General features: G+C 42.8%; 1 protein-coding gene across 2 annotated transcripts; it reads right to left on the reverse strand.

Moving 5' to 3' along the window:
• Positions 1 to 444: 444 nt before the first annotated feature.
• Positions 445 to 19,522, reverse strand: LOC135111755 (mucin-2-like). 2 transcript variants are annotated; one of them, XM_064025450.1, is made up of 6 exons: positions 18,882 to 19,522; positions 18,557 to 18,761; positions 8,743 to 9,002; positions 2,926 to 3,060; positions 835 to 2,005; positions 445 to 596 (listed from the first exon to the last, which is right to left on the reverse strand). In XM_064025450.1, exons 3-5 carry the CDS (start codon positions 8,944 to 8,946, stop codon positions 965 to 967), a joined length of 1,380 nt encoding a protein of 459 aa, XP_063881520.1. In that variant the 5' UTR covers positions 8,947 to 9,002; positions 18,557 to 18,761; positions 18,882 to 19,522; the 3' UTR covers positions 445 to 596; positions 835 to 964. The 2 variants fall into 2 exon arrangements, with proteins under 2 accessions (XP_063881520.1, XP_063881521.1); XM_064025451.1 differs by lacking the exon at positions 18,557 to 18,761.
• Between the last annotated feature and the right edge of the window lie 903 nt (positions 19,523 to 20,425).

The raw sequence follows: 20,425 nt of genomic DNA on the forward strand, positions 1-20,425 counted from the left end.
GACAGCGGGATAAACTCGTCTGGTTTACTAATATTTCGTTTACTTGGCCACTCACGGAAACGACCTGCATGTGTGTGTGTGTGTGTGTGTGTGTGTGTGTGTGTGTGTGTGTGTGTGTGTGTGTGTGTGTGTGTGTGTGTGTTTATTACTTCGAACGGCCGTCCTTTTTTGACTTGCTTTATGCAGAGAGAGAGAGAGAGAGAGAGAGAGAGAGAGAGAGAGAGAGAGAGAGATGAGAGAGAGACGAGAGAGAGAGAGAGAGAGAGAGAGAGAGAAAGTTGTATCAGTCGTTGTGGTCCATATATATATATATATATATATATATATATATATATATATATATATATATATATATATATATATATATATATATATATATACATATATATATTGAGAGAGAGAGAGAGAGAGAGAGAGAGAGAGAGAGAGAGAGAGAGAAAGAGAGAGAGAGAGAGAGAGAGAGAGAGAGAGAGAGAGAGAGAGAGAGAGAGAGAGAGAGAGAGAGAGAGAGAGAGAGAGAGCTGGTGGCAGTAATCCCTGTGTTCTCCACGTTACCAGTTGTCCAAGAAGTCGAAGCCCGTCTTGGGAATGTTGCTCTGAAACCAAAGAAGAGTCCTCAGTTACTCATACATTTTCTGGAGTTAAGTTCCTAAGCAGAACAACTGTTACCCATTACGGAGAGGAAGGTTAATCGTTCCTGGATACTCTAAAGAAAGCCTAACTTTATAGAAATCCATGAGGCATACAAGTTGTGACTATGGCATGTGAAGCAGTGCGTACGGGAACAGCTGGCAGCCATTAAGGAAGCTGTGTTGGTGTCACTGCTTTACTCACGTCTCGCTTGGTGGACAGCACAGACTTGAACACCTCCTCCGTGTCGCTGGTGAGGCTCATTTCCCTCTCCCTCCCTGACGTAAGCAGCGGCTGCTCCTCCCTCGGCGTGTCCAGAGCGTCCAGGGTAGAGTCAGGCTCGGAGAATGAGCTTAGGGTGTCTTCCACCTTGGCCAGCGGCGGGCGAGGGGAGGGGCGTGTCGCTCATCTGTGAGAAGGTGACAGTGCTTGTAGGAGGCTCCTCGCTGAGCGTGGGCGTGGGGAGGGGCGTGGGCAGGGAGGTGCAGGCGGCGCTGTCCGAGGCGGTGTAAGGCGTGAGCGTGGTCTTGGGGCTGCTCTTGGTCTTGAGCGGCGAAGTCGCGCCGAACAGTAAGGAGTCGCGTGGGGCGGCAGCAGGGGCCGGGCGTGGGGCGGCGGTGTAGGGCATGTCGTCGTCGTCGTCAGGTAGCGAGCACACGTAGCCAGCCAGGGTGGGATCGGGGGACAGCCTGGAGAGTGAGGGCAGCGTGCTGGTGTCTCCCTCGCCGCCCTCCCCTGGGGTCAGGTTGGTGGTGGTGGTGGTGGTGAGGGTGGAGGTAGCGGTGTGGTCTCCGGGCCGTCCTTGCTGCTGCTGCTGCTGCTGCTGCTGCCGGGAGCCGATGCCTCGCAGGTCAGACGCCTTCAGGTCAGCCTCTTTGCCTCCCGCATCGCGGTGACTGGAGAATAGAGAGCCATGGCCCGGCGAGGCGCGCAGCGGCAGACACGTGGCCGTGAGTGCCATCACGGCGCCCCTGATCCTGGTGAGCAGTCCCGCACCCACACCGTCCTCGCCGCGCCCTCGCACCAGCATGTACTTGAGGGACGTGGGTGACTTCTTGGTCTCCGTAGTGACCTCTCGCGGCAGCGTGGAGGCGCGCGGCGCGGCCACCACCACGGAAGGCGGGTCCGGCGGGTCGTCGGGGGGGTCATAGTGCCAACGGAAGCGGGGCGGCTTGGGCAGCGACACGGGCCGCGCCGTGTACACTGCGCGCCCGCCGGGTATGACGCGCCCCTCTCCAGACACAGTGGTGGGCGGGGTCTCCACGGGCGTGCCAGGATGGGTGGGCGTGGCGGGGGGCGTGTCCAGCGTCAAGTCCATCTGGGAGCGTGTGTGCCACGAGAAGGGCGCTGAGTGCTCGTCCCGCCAACTACACGACTGTTAGAGAGAAGCGTCAGTCAACTGCTGCGCGCGCGCACACACACACACACACACACACACACACACACACACACACACACACACACCATTCTCACAGGTATAAATAAATCTAAAAAAAAAATCTTAATGCGAAGTAAAGTGAAGAAGAGACAACATTCTTGTCCTGTCTTTTCTCCCGCCTCACTTTTCATCCTTCCTCCTCTCCCTTGCTTCCTCCCTCCTGGTGTAATCACCCCCTCGCCACTCACCTAAATATATGTTCCTTCACGAATACCACAAAAATAGGAATAAGCCGAACTCCCGACTGACATTCCCCGTCCAGAAGCGGCGCGCAGATGGGGAGGAGAGGAAGGGAAGGAGAGGCAGATAGAGAGAGCAGAGAAGCAGGCAGGGAGAGAAGAGGGTTTGCAAGGATGAGGTCAGCGTGGGTACAAGGATATCCTGCACATGAAGTCATTCCTAAATTATAAATATAGTCCGAGAATTCACAAGAAGGAAGAAAGAAGAAAAATATTCACATTTGTCTCTAACAAAACATCTGCAAGTTTTGTAATGGAGGGAAAAAAGTATATACGTACTGTACCCCACACATGTATACTATCATCTTTAAACACACACACACACACACACACAAAGGCGTCGTTTCCTTCATCGTTTCGTAAACAAACAGCTAATCATCGCCCTTTTTTCCCACTTCCCCCATTCTCTCTCTCTCTCTCTCTCTCTCTCTCTCTCTCTCTCTCTCTCTCTCTCTCTCTCTCTCTCTCTCTCTCTCTCTCTCACACACACACACATTAGGACAAATCTGGACAAAGTAAATTAAGGAGACAGCACCACACGAACCTGCCTCGAATCCTGCACACCACATCCATGCAGAACACACACACACACACACACACACACACACAACTACTCACGAAGCCTCTAGCGGTGAGGTTCTCGTCACACACCACCTTCTGCCCTGTCGTCAGCTTCAGCTTGGGGAAGTACTCACACTCGGGGCCTCCTTCACCCACGCCGCCGCTGCTCTCATCGTACCGCCTCACCGTCGCCTGCGTTCACAACACCTGCGTTACTGACTTAGACTCATATTCTGAAACGCTTTGCTCTCTCACCACGACTGTTTTTAAAGGACATGAGTGAAAAGCCGGTTTCTCAAGAGTGTTTCTCCTGTTAATAATGCATGGATCTTTTTAATCTGTTACTAGAACTGTAAAAAAAAACATCCTTAAAATCCAGTGTAACTTCAACTACGTAGTCTCTTGAATGTAGTGGAGGTGTGGACCAGAATTGTTTCAGAATGGTCCTCAGTCGTATACTCAAAATCAAGTACAGTTTTCCCAAGATGTCACATACTCCAGGGAACTGAAGTGTCACGCCTCAGTCACGCCCTTCACTCCCTCCTCCTTTACGCGCGTCATGTATCCAGTAATACACCCGTATTCGAAAATGTTGTTCTTTCAAGACCATTTTTATAGACAACATAGTTAAATAGGTGGGGGTTTTCAATTTTAATTTATTTATTTATTATTATTTTTTAATAAGATAATGAATACTTCTATTAGTAAAAAAAAAAAATAGTTCTTTCGTTAAGACTATTTTGAAAGGCCATAAAGATTTTTTTTTTCTCATCGACATGTTGAATACTTGTCAAACTGTTAGTAAAAAAAAAAACATTTCATTTTTTCGCTAGGACCATTTTTCAAAGGCCATAAAATGATTAGTTAGGTTTTTCAAGCATGTTTTTGCCAATGATATGCTGAACATTTGGTAAACTATTAGTGGAGAAGCTTTGGTTTTTCGTCAGGACTGTTTTCAAGGTTGGGTTTTCAAGGATGTTTTTCGTCATAAACATGCTGAATACTTGTCAAACTACTAGTACACTCACTGAAACGCTCTTGAAAACCCCTATAAGCTCCCCCTTAAAAGGGATTACTGCAAAAATATCACGACACTTCTAATTTTGGATAATCTTTCGGCTCTGCTCTTTGGCGACTGGCGTTTTCAGTGAGCTTTTTTTTTTTATGCCTTTTTTGTAGACCTTAAGCCAGAGAGTCCCGCTTACATTAAACAATATAGTTAAGTAACTGACACAGCAGTTAGGACAGTTGGAAATTATGTGATGAAAAAAACAAAAAACAAACTTGGTTCAATATCAAAGTTGATATAACCAAAACATGTGCAAATCATCACAAAATATCAACGCTAAGATACAGAAAAGTAATTTGCACAGCAGTTAGCAAAGTTGAAATGTGATATGCAAAAAAAAAAGAGAAAAAAAAATAATGATAAATAAAAACAAAAATAATAATTAATTAATCAAATTAAAATAAATAAATAAATAAATAAATAAATAAAATAAACAGATAAATAAATAAAATAAACACTATTAGACAACATCAAAGCACGAATCGCTACACAAAACACACCAGTAAGAACGCGCAGCACACTTCACACTTCAGCCACCAGTCAGTTGGCAGTGAATGTTATGTACTAGAAATACACCTTCATTTAATAATCTTAAAGTAGAGGTTATGGTTTACGCCCCGAAGGGAGGAAGGGAGGGAGGGAGGGAGAGAGGGAGGAGAGAGGAACCAATTGCCCCTGGGTTCTCCTTCCCACACCGCCCCTCTCCTTCGCCCTCCCTCACCCAGCACACAGCCACGTCCTCATCCTTCATCGCTAAACTTCCCCCCCGTCAGGTAGTGAGAATAAACGGCGCCAACACACGAAGGCCCGCAAATGTACGCGTCGAGGAGGGGAGGAAGAAATTATTAGCCACTGAAATAGAAGGGGAAAAATGTACCCTTTACAAATTAGCCTTTACAGATATGATGTTGAAAAGCCATTCTTTGGACATGCTATGAGAGAGAGAAAAAAAAAAAAAAGATGCAGGCTGTGTTCATGCCTAAATTGATTAACTACTGAAGTAGGAGGGGAAAAAAGTACCCTTTACAAATTAGCCTCAACATATATGATGTTGAAAAGCTATTTTTTGGACATGCTATGGAAGAAAAAGAGATACAGACTGCGTTCATGCTTAAGAAAAAAAAAAATAATAATAATACGTTCATGCGTCACTGAAACAGGAAAATTAAAAACTATACTAAGAGTTTGAAATGTAACCTTTTGCAATAAGATCCCCATTGCAACATGTTATTGTGAGGGAAAGGCACCTATGTACTGTACGTGGGTGTATGCTTCCAAAGAGTAAGGAAGGGAGAAAAACCATGTTTGACACTGGAAAAAAAAAAAAAAAGGCGAAAAAAAACACCCTTAACAAAAAAGACGTCAAAAAGTTACACAACGAACACGCTACAATAAATTAATAATAGTAATACAAATGCACGCCCATGCTTTGAAGAGGGGAAACAAACTTATCAGTCACCAGGAACGAGAGGGAAAATGGAAGACGGGAAGACTACAAATGTGCGAGTTGTAGCAAAGATCTCACATTAATGTACTGGACACCACATGTTACCCTGTTTATAAGACCTTTGTTGTGCTGCGAGTGTGTTATGAGGGAGAACATAAAGAACTTCGACCAGAAATTATGTAATGTTTCAGTCTTTTGTATCCACGGAAGACGATGGTGCTTTCCTTTTCATTTCGCTCACCATATACGCACCACTATCGAAGCAATCATCTTTATCATCATCATCACCACCATCATATTTCGTTTAACCTCTTCACTTTCATTTACAGATCAGCGGACCAATTATTTTGGAATCCGAGACATAACTTCTGACCGCAACTGTACTTAACTCAAGCAAAACTTTCACGCAATAGTCACACTCACTATGATAATAAAGTGGTGTTTTATATATTTTTTATTGAATATTTGTAATTATCTTGACTTGCTAATGATCTGCTACTGTTTTTTTTTCTTATTTTTTTCTTGACTTATTAGAGGAGTAGTTAAATGTAGGGAACAGTCTCATTATGAAGGGACACGGGTAAACCAGTGTATGCTGTCTGGCCTTGCTATGGAAATATGAGGCCATCTGTGCTATGCTTAAGCTCCTCAGGTGTAGTAAGGTGGTCCACGAGACTATCCCTTTCCACGAGCAGCTGACGGGGCTAAGAGTGTGAATGATGTGTTTTATGAGTGTGTGGTGCTTTGTCTGTGTCACCCCTTGTGGGATTACCGGCCTGGTACATAGAGAGATAGATAATCTAATGATTTGCTAAGCACTTGCTGTGTTTCCTTGACTTAATAATGACTTACTAACAAGCTAACAACCTCTTACTATTTTCTTTTTCTTAACTAGCAAATGACTTATTGACGACTGATGACTCCTTTATGTTTTCTTGTTTTTATGACTTCTCAATAACTTGCTGGTGAATTATTACTGACTACACGTTTCTGGACTTGCTAATGAACTGCTAACGATTTGTAACTGACTGTTTTTTGTTTGTTTTGTTTTTTATTATTATCATTTGCAAATGGCAGTGAGTTGGATTATCTGGTGAACATTGCATCAACAGGAAACAAAGCGTTAGAACATAATTCCCCCCCACATCTCTCTCTCTCTCTCTCTCTCTCTCTCTCTCTCTCTCTCTCTCTCTCTCTCTCTCTCTCTCTCTCTCTCTCTCTCCGTTTTATCAATTAGTTTAACAGCGGCATGTCATTAGCCTTGGTAGCTTTGTTGTTGTTGTTGTTATTATTATTATTATTATTATTATTATTATTATTATTATTATTATTATTATTATTATTGTTATTATTATTTTTATCATCATCATCATCATCATCATCATCTTCACAATCATCATCAAGATCATTGCCATTTTCACTATCATTATCATAACTATGAAACTTGCAAAAATCGAAACATCACCATATTACAGTTACAGAAAAAAAAAACAATAAGTAAATAAATAAATAAACAAGCAATAATAATAATAATAGTAATAACAGTAATTAAGTAAGTAGACAGGGTGGAATCAAAAGCTCTTCGTTTTATCAACTCTTCTCCTCTAACTGACTCTTCAGCCTCTCTCTCATCGCCGCAATGTTGCATCTCTTGCTATCTTCTACCGCTATTTTCATGCCACATGCTCCTCTGATCTTGCTAACTGCATGTCTCCCCTCCTCCTGCGGCCTTGCTGCACAAGATTTTCTTCTTACTTTCACCCCTATTCTGTTCACCTCTCTAATGCAAGAGTTAACCAGTATCCCTTTCTCTGGTAAACTCTGGAACTCCCTGCCTGCTTCTGTATTTCCACCTTCCTATGACTTGAATTCCTTCAAGAGGGAGGTTTCAAGACACTTATCCTTGTATTTTTTTTTTTTTTTTGTTGCTCTTGGCCGGTGCCCCTCCTACATAAAAAAAAAGTAAATAAAAAAATAATAACAACAACAACAACAACAACAACAACAACAACAACAACAATAATAATAATAATAATAATAATAATAATAATAATAATAATAATAACATCAACAACAACAATAAAAATAATCGTAATAATAATAACTATAAATAAACGCTAAACTCGAATGCAGCAAAACATTCAAATCAAAATCTCGCGTTAAAAATATTCCCGCTCGATTCTTCCGCGTCGGCTTCCCAAGACACTCGTGGCGGGCATTCCTGGAACAGCGACACACTGCGCACCACTATAAACAGACTTTTTTTTTTTTTTCATAGAACCAAGACTCTCTCTCTCTCTCTCTCTCTCTCTCTCTCTCTCTCTCTCTCTCTCTCTCTCTCTCTCTCTCTCTCTCATAGCGTCTGTTATCTTTCCACTTCCTGTTTCCCTTAACTCTTTCCCTCTCTCACCCTCTCCCTCTGCCTTTGCCTTTATCATCTCTCTCTCTCTCTCTCTCTCTCTCTCTCTCTCTCTCTCTCTCTCTCTCTCTCTCTCTCTCTCTCTCTCTCAGCGGTTACTAAGACGAGAGGAAACAGAACAGCCGGAGAAACAGACTTCATATATGTATGAGCACCCCAGCTATTTAAAGTATCAGTGGCGCGGAGCAAATCTCTCTATCATACCACTACCACCACAGGAACTCATACACATCCCTCGTGAAGGTAGATTGGCGAAATACACGCCTTGTATCTCTCTCACACGTATTGTAAACTGAATCGGCAGAAGCATGAAGTAAGTATTATGCTTTTGAGCGTGATCAGTGTTGTTTTCCTAATGACAATGCATATAACCAGTATTCTGAAACGCTGTGCTCTCTCACTACGATTATTTTCAGAGGCCACAAAGATGATTAGCCGGGTTCTCAAGGAGTTTATCCTCTGAATAATGTAGAAATTTTGTTAACCTGCCACTAGAACTGTAAAAACATCCTTAAAATACAGTAGTACTTCAACTAAAGCCTTTTGAATGTAGTGGAGGTGCGGCGGGCGCAGATGTGTTTCACAATATGGTCCAATATTTGTAACCGCTTGTTGGAGCTCCAGTTTGCCAGCTTTATTTCTCAAGGTTGTTATTGATTGTGTGGAATTATTGCCACTCGTGATAGGGGTGTAGGTGCAGGGCGGTGCTTCTGGAAAACGTGTGTGTGTGTGTGTGTATAAGCGTGCCACGGATTGTTACTATTACTAATGCTACGGCAACTTATATTGTTGCAACTGCTGTTACTATTATTATTATTACTACAACTACTACTACTACTACTATACTACTATTACTACTAGAACACTCAAACACAACGCCAAGTGCACAACATCAATAACAAAAACATCAACAACACCGATAACAATGCCTTCGGTCACCTCGTCCACGATGGCCTGGTCGATCACGCGGCACTGCTGCTGGTATGACAGTTGGTGCCAGTTCTCCCCCCACGACTCCCGCACAGCCTTCATGTCGTCCAAGAGGCGGCGGCACAGCGGCGACACCCCTCGGAAATACTCCTCCGGCGGGGACACCTCAGTAGGCAGCGCGCGGCCTCTGCCCGTGCTGGTTTGTGCGGGCATGGTGGTGGCGTGGTGCTTGGGCGGCCCTCACAGCCCTCAGCCTCTCACGCGACCAGCTGGCGGAGGGACGAAAGGACTTGACTTCCTAAAGCGTGTTCCAGAACAGACTTGTTTGTTGGTGTGATGAAAACTTGATAAAAAGGAAGGGGAAACATGTTTAAAGGCGCCGTCACACTAGCACATTTTCCGTTTTTTTTTTTTTTTTTTTCCTTTTTATCCGGTTTCCGTCAACTTTACCTCATTCCGTCGTCTTTTTCCGTCTGCATTTTTAAACGGAAGTGATCGTCTTCACGGAGGAGAGTTGTCGTCAACTTTTATTGACAAATGAAAATCCATTGAAGAATAATGCTAAGTAATCCTGCTAAAAAAATAAATTAATTAATAAATAAATTAATTAATTAATTAATCAATTTAATTGACTATAAATAAAAATAAATAAATAAATGAGGATAAATATAAAACCGCTTAATTTCACATGTCGTTACATTTAATGTGTGGATATTTAACAACAAACAGTGGCCCGCGTGACTCGATAGATGTTTACACTTTTGGAAGGTCTCTATTTCTCTACTCCTGCACACTGGATAACATTTTATCTCGTTTGGCTCGTCTACGATTTGCAAAACTTTTATTAAGTGCAGAGCAGCGACTGCTTGCCTGTGCCATGTTTGTTTGCTGTCGAAGGCGCAGACGAACAGCTGTGCGTGTGTGACGGGGCGCGCTCAAGAAATTGTCGAATTTAAGAGAGTTAACAGAAAACGAACTTGTGTGACGGCGCTTTAAGTTGACTTTCAAACGCGTATTTTAGAATGGACTTGTTTGCTGGTATGATAAAAATAAAATAGACAAATAAATGAAATCGTGATGAAAACTCCACTTCCAAGCGCGTATTTCAGAATGGACTTGTTTGCTGGTGTGATGACAATTTAATAAAAAGAAAGGGGAACACACATCTAACTTGACAGAACGTGTATTTCAGTCCGCTAGGTAGAGCAAACTAGCACTTACTCAGAAACTCATAGACGCGTATTTCACACGACTAGGTATAGCAAACTAGCACTTACTCAGAAACTCATAGATGTGATTGTTCCTTACAGATTTTGAGTGGAAGAGGAAGGATTAATCTTATATGTCATCCTGGCCCTTATTTTGAAACGATTTGTTTCAAAGGACGCAGAGATAGTCACTCAGGTTATCAAGGGAATTTTTCGTATTGGTGAGGTAGAATCCTTGTCAAACTATTACTAGAGTTATGAAAACCAATTGAAAATCCCACTAATCTCTATAAAGTGTACATGAGATGACATTCCGAAAAATTTCACGATTCCTGGTTTATCAGGTTATTCGTATACATAAATACTTCACAACTCCACTTAACATAAAAAAAAAAAAAATGAACGTTAGCATTATGTTTTCCATCTGCAATCACTTAATTTCCTAGTGTGTGTGTGTGTGTGTGTGTGTGTGTGTGTGTGTGTGTGTGTGTGTGTGTGTGTGTCAGTACGAAAAAACTCATTCAGACCCGGAGCAGGACAACAAGGAAAGGGAGCGAGTTTAGAGTTTAGTGGTGGAAAATGTCACCACGAGGACCCCTGATTTATGACGTTATATTTCATCACCACTTACTACACGGGTGCTGGGAAGCAGTGATGGCGCTACTCGATGGGGGAGAGAGGGCTTGGGGAGGTGAAAGAATGGGGGACGTGCAGGAGAGAGGCAGACAGAGGAATAGGAACGAAAGAGGAGGAGAGAGGGATAAGAGAGAGAAAGAAGGAGAAAGCGAAACAGCAACGAAGGGGAAAGGAAAATAAGAAAAAATAAGAGAGATGAAGAAGAAGAACAGGAGGGAGGCACGTGCAGGAGAGAGGAAGGAGAAAAAAAAAAGGGGGGAAAAGTAAAGAAAAAAATGAGGAGGAAAGGAGAACCATAGAAGCAGGGAAGAGAAAGGAGAATAAAAAAGACGGGGAGAAAGCAAAAAAGGAAAGAGGGAGGAGGAAAGGGGAACAGAAGCAGGGAGGAGGAAAAAGGAAAACAGGGAAGAGAAAATGAAGAAAGGAAAACAATAGAAGCAGGGAGGAGTAAAAATGGGAACAGGAAAGAGGAAGAAGAAAAGGAGGAACAGGAGAAGCAGAGAGGAGGAGAAAGGAGGAAGAAAAAAAAAAAAACCGGGAGGAGGAAAAGAAAGGAGGCCAGGAGAGACAGAAAGAGAGGAGATGAACATGGAACGAGAAAGACAGAATCGAGGGACAAAGAGGAGAGGGGAACAGGGAACAGAAGAGAGAGAGAGACAAGGAGGTATAGCCAGCCATCATAATACCAAGGTCGATGGCTGAGCGCCCCCTCTCCTGCCTGGCCGCGTGCCGCTCCTTCATGCACGGCTCGGGGCGGCGCGCGGAGAAGGAAGCCCACCGAGTGAAGGTTAAAGGGCTCAGGAGGAAGGGAGAGGGAGACGAGGGACTGGCGCTGTGTTTGTGTGTGTTAGTGTGTGTTTGTGTCCCTCCCCGCGGCGGCCACCATGAGGAACGCCCCTTGTTTTTTTACGAGAGAGAGAGAGAGAGAGAGAGAGAGAGAGAGAGAGAGAGAGAGAGAGAGAGAGAGAGAGAGAGAGAGAGAGAGAGAGAGAGAGAGAGAGTTGAACTTTTTTCCGTTACTGATCTATTTCCGGCGCGATGTAAAAATAAAAAAAAACGCCACCAATAATAATAATAATAATAATAATAATAATAATAATAATAGTAATAATAATAATCTATATACGTATACCCGATGGGGTGGTCCAGACAAGGCACCTCACACTCATGCACACATAATTCACACTCCTATCACAGACAAAGCAAAACACAGAATAATAATAGTAATAATAATAATAATAATAATAATAATAATAATAATAATAATAATAATAATAATCCATCTATATGAGGCCGGCAATCCAATATATCCATATACCAAAAAAGGAAAAACTGCCAATGATAATAATAAAAATCCCACACGCCTTGCCCTCACTGCCTTGGAAATCCCCCCGCCAAACAAAAGAGCAACACGAGGCGCCATCTATGAACCTACCCACAAAACATTACCAGAAAAAGAAAAGAAGGAAAAGAAATTTGATACAGGATAAATAAACAGGTAAAACTCGCATCACCAACTCGTCATATTAAAAAAATATAGATAATTAGATCGAATAAAAAAAGTTTTGTTCATTTCTTTATAATTACGTATACCTATAAAAACTAAGGAAAAGAAACTTCAAACAAATAAATAAACAATAAAACACCACAACAAACACACGCATAAAAAAATAAATAATAAATCGAACCAAAAATATGAAATAGATCAAATGAGTCCTTTTCTATTTCATTATCATTATGTATATCAAAGTTTTCGAGTAGTAATAGTAGTAGTAGTAGTAGTAGTAGTAGTAGTAGTAGTAGTAGTAGTAGTAGTAGTAACAGTAGTAGTAGTGACACTAGATACCATAATGCATTGCTTTAAATAGCTCTAAATAACCTTTTCCTCTTACTAGCCGTGATAACCTAACACGTCTTGGCAACTATGACGAGGAGGAGGCTGTATATCAAATTGTTCAGGAAATGTTTACAAGACGATATGAGTGTTAGTATACTCTCTCTCTCTCTCTCTCTCTCTCTCTCTCTCTCTCTCTCTCTCTCTCTCTCTCTCTCTCTCTCTCTCTCATGCAGTAGGAGTGCGCGCCGGAGAGTTTCAATATAGAGCGAGGCAAGTGTAGGTGGCAGGGCAGCCCGTGAGTGGCGCGAGATGAGGCGGGTGTCAAGAGATGCATCCTGGTGGAGAGTCGAGAGTAGCGGTGACTGCCTGGCTGAGTGGCTGAGTGGCTGAGTGGGTGCAGAGAAGAGCATGTGGAGGCGCCGGTCTGGTCTGTGTGTGTGTGTGTGTGTGTGTGTGTGTGTGTGTGTGCGTGCGCGTATGTGTTAGTATTTAATTGTATTCTCATAGGACATGATTTTTTTTTTTCTGTATTAAGTTTATTGAGTTTTTGCTTTTAGATTTCTTATTCAGTTTTTTTTTTTTTTTGTCAGCTTTCCTCTATAGGATTGTTGATGATCTTGTGTGTGTGTGTGTGTGTGTGTGTGTGTGTGTGTGTGTGTGTGTGTGTGTGTGTGTGTGTGTGCCTACTTTTACTTGCCTATTTACGTATATGTATATAGATTATTTTTAATAACTGTGTTAAACTTGTTGCATCCCCCTCTCTCTCTCTCATCTCTCTCCTCTCTCTCTCTCTCTCTCTCTCTCTCTCTCTCTCTCTCTAAACTAAATTATTTACCTTTCTACATGTATGTGTGCAAACTATACACTGTCATTCCATCACGGTTTAGTCCTATAGAGATGAAGTATTTTTTTCCAATCTCCCCAGAAAAAATGTCATAACCCTAAATAATTCAACAGCCAAGCGCCACTCCACTATATTACGATCTGATATTAAAGCCAAGGTTTATTTCTTCCCTTTACTGACAGAAAACGTAACGCGAGAAATATTTTAATGGGCAAGCTCTTAAGGAGGTGCGTCATGTTTCCCGCTCAGGTGAAGTGTCTGTTTGTCCGTCTGCCTGTCCGTCTGTCTCTCAGGAAAGAAAGTTGTATCATACTGAGGCCCGTATTCTGAAACGCTTTGCTCTCTCACCATGACTAATTTCAAAGGCCACAGGAATAATTAGCAGTATTCTCAAGAGTGTTTCTCCTGTTAACTGTGTATAAATCTTGTTAATCTGTCACTAATAACATAAAACACCCTAGAAAATCCGTGTCACTTCAACTAGAGCCTTTTGAAAGCAGTTGAGGTGCGGAGCAGAAGCGTATCAGAACATGGTCCTCACTCACTCATGAACACGGCTGAAATAAAATGAAATAAAAAAAAATGTTGACTCTTGCCTCTTGCATTATCGCTATTCTAAACCTCTAATGTCTTTTCGTGTTTCCTTCCTTGTTTACTCAGCGGTGTCATATGACCGTGGTGTTGCAGTGCTTTAAATAAGTCAGTAAGTTAATTATTTAGTCGATCAGTCAGTCTGTCAATCGCCTCTCTTCTCTAATCGCTGCTCTCTTCTCTTCTTCCATCTTCTCTCGTTGTTAATTCTTCATTTCGCATTATTTCGTCGGTTTATTTCTTCTGTGATCTCCATTGTGTTCGCTCATATTCTCTCTTATTCATAAATCATTTATCTTTCCTTCATCTGTCTCTTCTTCACCACGCATTTTCTTGCTTACTCATCGGTCACTTCACTTTCATCGTCATTCATTCTTGAAAGGCTTCTTTACGCCTTTTCTTCTTTCCTTTTCCTGCGTTTCGTATTGTTTCATCTGCACTTCTTTAAACGTTACTGTCATTTTTTCTCATCTTTATTGCTCACCCGTCAGTTGTTACTTTTTAAGGTCACATTAACACATTTTCCGTCAACTTTTTTTTTGCCAACTGTCTGAGAAATCGACAATTTCTTGAGCGTGCCCCGTCACACACGCACAGCTGTTCGTCTGCACTTTCGTCGACAGCAAACAAACATGGCACAGGCAAGCAGTCGCTGCTCTGCACTTATTAAAAGTTTTGCAAATCGTAGACGAGCCAAACGAGATAAAATGTTATCCAGTGTGCAGGAGTAGAGAAAGAGACCTTCCAAAAGTGCAAACATCTATCGAGTCACGCGGGCCATTTTGTTGTAATGTAACGACATAAAAAAATTAAGCGATTTTTTTTATTTTTCTTCACTTATTCTTTTTCCAAAACTATAAGATTTACTTAGTATATCTTTTTATTATAAACAATCGATTTTCACTTGATTACAAAAGTTGACGATAGCTCTCCTCCGTGAAGACGATCACTTTCGTTTGAACATGCAGACGGAAGAAGACAATGAATGAGGTTAAAGTTGACAAAAACCGGAGTTGACGAAAAAAAAAAAAAAAGACGGAAAATGTGCTAATGTGAGATCCTTTAGTCGCCTTTTCTTCTCCAAATCTTACTGTCTTCTCTCGTTTTCTTGTTTACTCTTCCTTCGTTTCATACTCCCTCGCCTTTCTTTAATCAGTTAACAGCATCAGTCACGCTCGATTACAATACACCAAACTTTAATTACATTGGTTGGTTAATTAACGAAGACTATTAACTCGTCTCTCTCTCTCTCTCTCTCTCTCTCTCTCTCTCTCTCTCTCTCTCTCTCTCTCTCTCTCTCTCTCTCTCTCTCTCTCTCTCTCTCTCTCTCATAATTGCTTGCCTGCTAAACAAAGGAGGCCCATATTAAACAAACTATGGCCTGAGGAACGCCTTGTCGGGTAGAAAATAGTAGCCTTTCTTGAGAAACTCGTAGAGATGGTTATTCCTTGCACTGCGCTGAGTGGAAGGTGAAAAGTTTACAATGATAATTTGGTTTCTTTTCATCCTGGCTACTTGTAAACATTTATGGCAAGTGTAATCTCGTGTGGGGCTGCGAGGCTCTGATGACTGGGAAGAAGGGAGGTAAAGGGCGCGCATCGTACTCCCAAACACTGCAGCATCTTGGTTTGGTCTGTATATGTACTTTCTTCTTCTCGGCTTAATCCTTTTCACTGCTAGACGATTTTTACCATGATTATCTGTAAAATTATCGACCCTTAATTTTTATACTTGTCTCTAAAATAGTTTCCTAGCCTCGAAGAAACAAAATTAACTTTATATTCTTTCGTTCCTCTTTCTTTTCCTGTCCTTGCAAAAATATCTTTTCACACTTTTGGATGTTAAAGGGTGACCATACCAGTGATAGGGTTGAATCGTTCTTCGGGGTAATTGTTTTCAATGAGCCTTTTCGACGTGCTTCTGTGTGGCGTTGTTTCTAGGCCGGTACGCAGTCTTCTTCCCTTCAGATTGTTTCCAGGATTCGAGAGGTAGGTCAAGGAAGATACGGCATCAGTAAGAATAGTAAAAATAAATAAATAAACACTCATGAGAACTCGGCACTTTTTTCAGTAGTTCTAATGAAATTCTAATGGGTACATAAATAAAGACATAAATTGTAAAACCATTAGATAAGAACAATAAATAGAATAATAAAATAAACTGACGAATAAATATATCGACAAAATTGATAACCTAACAAATAGATAAATCGATCAATAGATAAATAAAAAATGTAATAACATTCTTTCCAAAGCAGCATATGTTCACCAAAGTACAACAACAGTACAAAACGTTACGAATTTCTATTTTGGTTCGTCGTCGGGCTCGCGCGCTGGGGGGACTAAAAAACAAACAAACAAAAAACAACTCCAAATAGAAAAGAAAAAAGACTGAAGGAAGAGAGAGAGGAGAGAGAGAGAGAGAGAGAGAGGAGAGAGAGAGAGAGAGAGAGAGAGAGAGAGAGAGAGAGAGAGAGAGAGAGAGAGAGAGAAAGGTTAAATTTAAACCATCAAAGTCTTATTTTTATCCACACGTTAACAATTTGGATGACGTGCCCCACAACTTTGCGTGCATGATTACTCTATTTCAGTTTTTCCTTTTCCACCAAGCTCGTTATTCGTGAGTTTATTGTCAGGTGATGTCAATTTGGCTTCGTGTGGACGTGCTTGTGTGTGTGTGTGTGTGTGTGTGTGTGTGTGTGTGTGTGTGTGTGTGTGTGTGTGTGTGTGTGTGTGTGTTCCATGACGTTAGTTGCTCTTATCTTAATGTTGTGAGTGATTGACAGCCTCTCACCCTCCATGCACACACACACACACACACACACACACACACACACACACACACACACACACACACACACACACACACGGTCCAGCTGTTCAAAGTGTTTTTAATTAACTTCAAACTCCTTCTCTCTCTCTCTCTCTCTCTCTCTCTCTCTCTCTCTCTCTCTCTCTCTCTCTCTCTCTCTCTCTCTCTCTTCCTGTTTGCTCCCCCTTCCTCCTTCTCCTCCTCCTCCTCCTCCTTCACTCCCTTCTCTCGTTTCCCTTTCTCATCCTTCTCCCCTCCTTTCTCTTTCCTCTTTTCCTCTCCCTAATCCTCTTTTTTCCTTCCCCTTCATTTCAATCCCGCCTTCTTCCTCTCTTTCTCCTTCTCCTTCATTTTCTCCATCCTTTTCCTCTCACTTCCTTCTCTTATGTCCCTTCCTTCTTTTCTGCCCCTCTTCCTCCTCCTCCTCCTCCTCTTTCATTTCCTCACGTCCGCCCTCACGCAAACCGGAAGGAAAGTGAGGAAAAATGCAAGAAGAAATAAGGGGAGGAAGGAAAGAGAACACCAACTCTCTCTCTCTCTCTCTCTCTCTCTCTCTCTCTCTCTCTCTCTCTCTCTCTCTCTCTCTCTCTCTCTCTCTCTCTCTCTCTCTCTCAGTCTATCTATCTTAGATTATTGTTAGGAAAGTTACATTAAATTATCTCGTTTAAATTTTGCGAGCGCGCGCACACACACACACACACACACACACACACACACACACACACACACACACACACACACACACACACACACACTTAAGTAGTAGTAGTAGTAGTAGTAGTAGTAGTAGTAGTAGTATAATAGTAGCAGTAGTAGTAGATGATGATGATGTTGAAAATATTGTTATAAGCATGAACATTATTGAAAACAAATAAATAGGTAAATAAACAACAGTAACATCAGTAGTAGTAATAACTGTTGTAGTAGTAGTAGTAGTAGTAGTAGTAGTAGTAGTTGTTGTTGTAGTAGTAGTTGTTGTTGTTGTTGTATTAGTAGCAACAACAACAACAACAACAACATCAAATAATAATAATAATACGAGTAATAATAATAATAATAATAATAATAATAATAATAATAATGACCGTAGACCAAAAATCTTCACCTCGTCACAATTCACGTTTAGTCTTCACGCTCAAGTTTTCACGCAGAAGTCCTCATGTCATGTCTTCACGTCACTGACAGGGCAAGAAGAACTCGCGCGGTCTTGACGTGGACAGCGCCGTAGCCCCCAACTTGGCCGAGAGCTGGGATGAGTGTCCGGCCTAAAGGGGTCTAGAGGGGCCAAAGACGGAGGAAAGAAGAGGAGGAAAAGGGGAAAGGGACCTCACTGGTCAATACAGCCCCGTTATTACCCACCCCCTTTTCCCTCAGCCGATTTGAATCACTCTAAAATATATACGAGTCAGCTTAAGGTTAGGCCGGATTGACTTACGGTTAAGACACGATGAGTGTACTTTAAAAGATGTTCTGGTAGTCTTAAAGTTATACGTGTGTGCGGGTGTGTAATGACAGGGCTGCTTTACTCTCGTATTTATGGATCTGTACTAGCAGCTTTATTATTCACGAAGCGTTGGAGAGGTCGTACTGTCAGGAGGAAGGGAAAGTGTTACATCTTCCTCGTAAGTAACAAAGGAAGAGGATGTGCGTGATTTCGTCTCGTGTTCTATCGCCTTAATCTGACACCCACCACCACGGTGACGGCGAGAAATGGACACGACACTTATACATATTTCCACAGGTGAGGACACTGGATCGTTAGCTGGGTTAAGGTTCATGCACTCGAGATGTTTGCGTGACTTGCACATCGCGGGGTAAACAATCAAACATCACCACGCCTCCTCCTCTCCTACACTTCTTGAAGAGCAACGCAACACACGAAGGAGGAATACGTACAATTTGTTTTGCAAGTGCAGTGTGTCTGTTCCACACACTGCTTGATAATGTAGTGCACGTAGATGTGTCGTCTCCACCAGTACACAAGGGTAGTTGATGAAACGCGGCGTTGTCCACTCGAAGGTTTACAGACCACACTAAGTGCTATCCTTGGTTCACTCTTGTCCCGCCACCGCCTGGAGGATGTCGGCCACTCGGCCACCCACTAGAAAGAAAGTCACGGATCCCAATATGGTATGCCGCGCCCTTGCATCAACAGTTCGCTTATTTCAGTGGGTGAGGACTCGTGTGTATGTATGTGTGTGTGTGTGTGTGTGTGTCCTACCTGGGGCGGGCGTTGCGGTAGGACAGCGGGTTGGTGGGGTCCGGCGGCCAACCCAAACAAACACGCCGCGGCTCACGTCTCCTTCACTTGGAACAGCCCCTCATGGGACCGGCCCCCGCCTGGTGCCGTGCCCCGCAGCTCGCCGGCAAGAAGTCTATTGCCACACACACTGCAGGCGGACAGGAGGACCGGAAAATGCACTGTGCGAGGGAGAGACGAGGGGGCGTGGAGGCTGAGTGGGCGAGGCTGGTGCGACGTGTGACGTGCAGTTCTCTGCGAGGCGACCGGCTGTGTACTGACTCGCTCACTCGCCCTTCACTCCCCTCAGACCTGTGCGATGCTCCCCTCGCCTCGCCTCGCCTCGCCACGTTTGCGTGTCTCCTAATCATGAGGGAATCGATTCACGGCAAATTTAGGCTTAGAGAGCGTTTGCCCTCCCACCCCACCTCACGGATACCGACACAGGGCCACGCCAGGTCAGCGCCCCGACCCGACCTGCTGTGCAACAAGCCAAACAATCACCAAACACTGAATCAAACGTCACCACGCTTAGACGAACGCTTGAATTTACGCTGCTTTCCACTCAGATATCACTATACTTCGTGAGCATTTATGTAGGTAGTGTAGGAATGTGAATGTTCCCTCCTTCCCCACCCTCACCTTCCTCTCCCGCACTCCCCATCAGTCACACAAGCAAATATTGGTCACCGGTGCAAAAGAACGTCGCGTGTGGCAACTATAGCTGGACGGAGGAAGAGGTGGAGGGAGGGAATGGTAGGGGGCGGGAGGTATCGATTGACGAGCAGCGGGAGGGAGGGAGGGCAGAAGGGAAGGAGGGGGGGAGGGAAACGCGAGGGGTTCTGAGGGGTTCTCTCCTACCTATCCACCTATGCCCTCTCCTCTCCCCACCTGCCTACGCCCAACATTACTGTCAGGTTGTCTCCTCTCTCTCTCTCTCTCTCTCTCTCTCTCGTCTCTCTCTCTCTCTCTCTCTCTCTCTCTCTCTCTCTTATTCGATTATACTTACGTTTTGTTAATAGTCAAGTTAGACCATGAATTTTATAAACCAGTATTGATTTAGCTGCAAATTATGGTCAGTAAACACGTATTTATCTGTGTGTGTGTGTGTGTGTGTGTGTGTGTGTGTGTGTGTGTGTGTGTGAAACGAAAGATACCGGGCATGAAGAGGAGGAAGGAACAAAAGTCAAAAGTTCAAGTCAAGAACTCTTCCCCCTTAATGACGCCTCGTAAAAAAATAATAATAATAATAATAAAATAGATAAATAAATAAATAAACAAGCTAACATATAGGTAAATGAATAAATGAAATAATAATAATAATAATAATAGTAATAATAATAATAATAATAATAATAATAATAATAATAATAATAACAATAATAATAAAAGTACCACACTCCCCCAGAAAAGAAACAAGATAGTTCCAGATTTTACAATGGAAAGAAATGAAAGAGTGAAGATGCTGGCTAATCATTGTACTAGTGAGGTGGATAGAGTTAGAAGGACGAGAGTACAAAGGAGTG

The sequence above is a fragment of the Scylla paramamosain genome, chromosome 22, assembly GCF_035594125.1.
Source record: "Scylla paramamosain isolate STU-SP2022 chromosome 22, ASM3559412v1, whole genome shotgun sequence".
NCBI lineage: Eukaryota > Metazoa > Arthropoda > Malacostraca > Decapoda > Portunidae > Scylla > Scylla paramamosain.

Coding starts and splice junctions, on each gene's coding strand:
- LOC135111755 (XM_064025451.1), bottom strand. CDS start 8,946: ATGCCCGCACAAACCAGCACGGGCAGAGGCCGCGCGCTGCCTACTGAG. Junction 3,061..8,742: donor ACCAGGCCATCGTGGACGAG/GTGACCGAAGGC, acceptor TTGTGAACGCAG/GCGACGGTGAGGCGGTACGA. Junction 2,006..2,925: donor ACCTCACCGCTAGAGGCTTC/GTGAGTAGTTGT, acceptor TCTCTCTAACAG/TCGTGTAGTTGGCGGGACGA.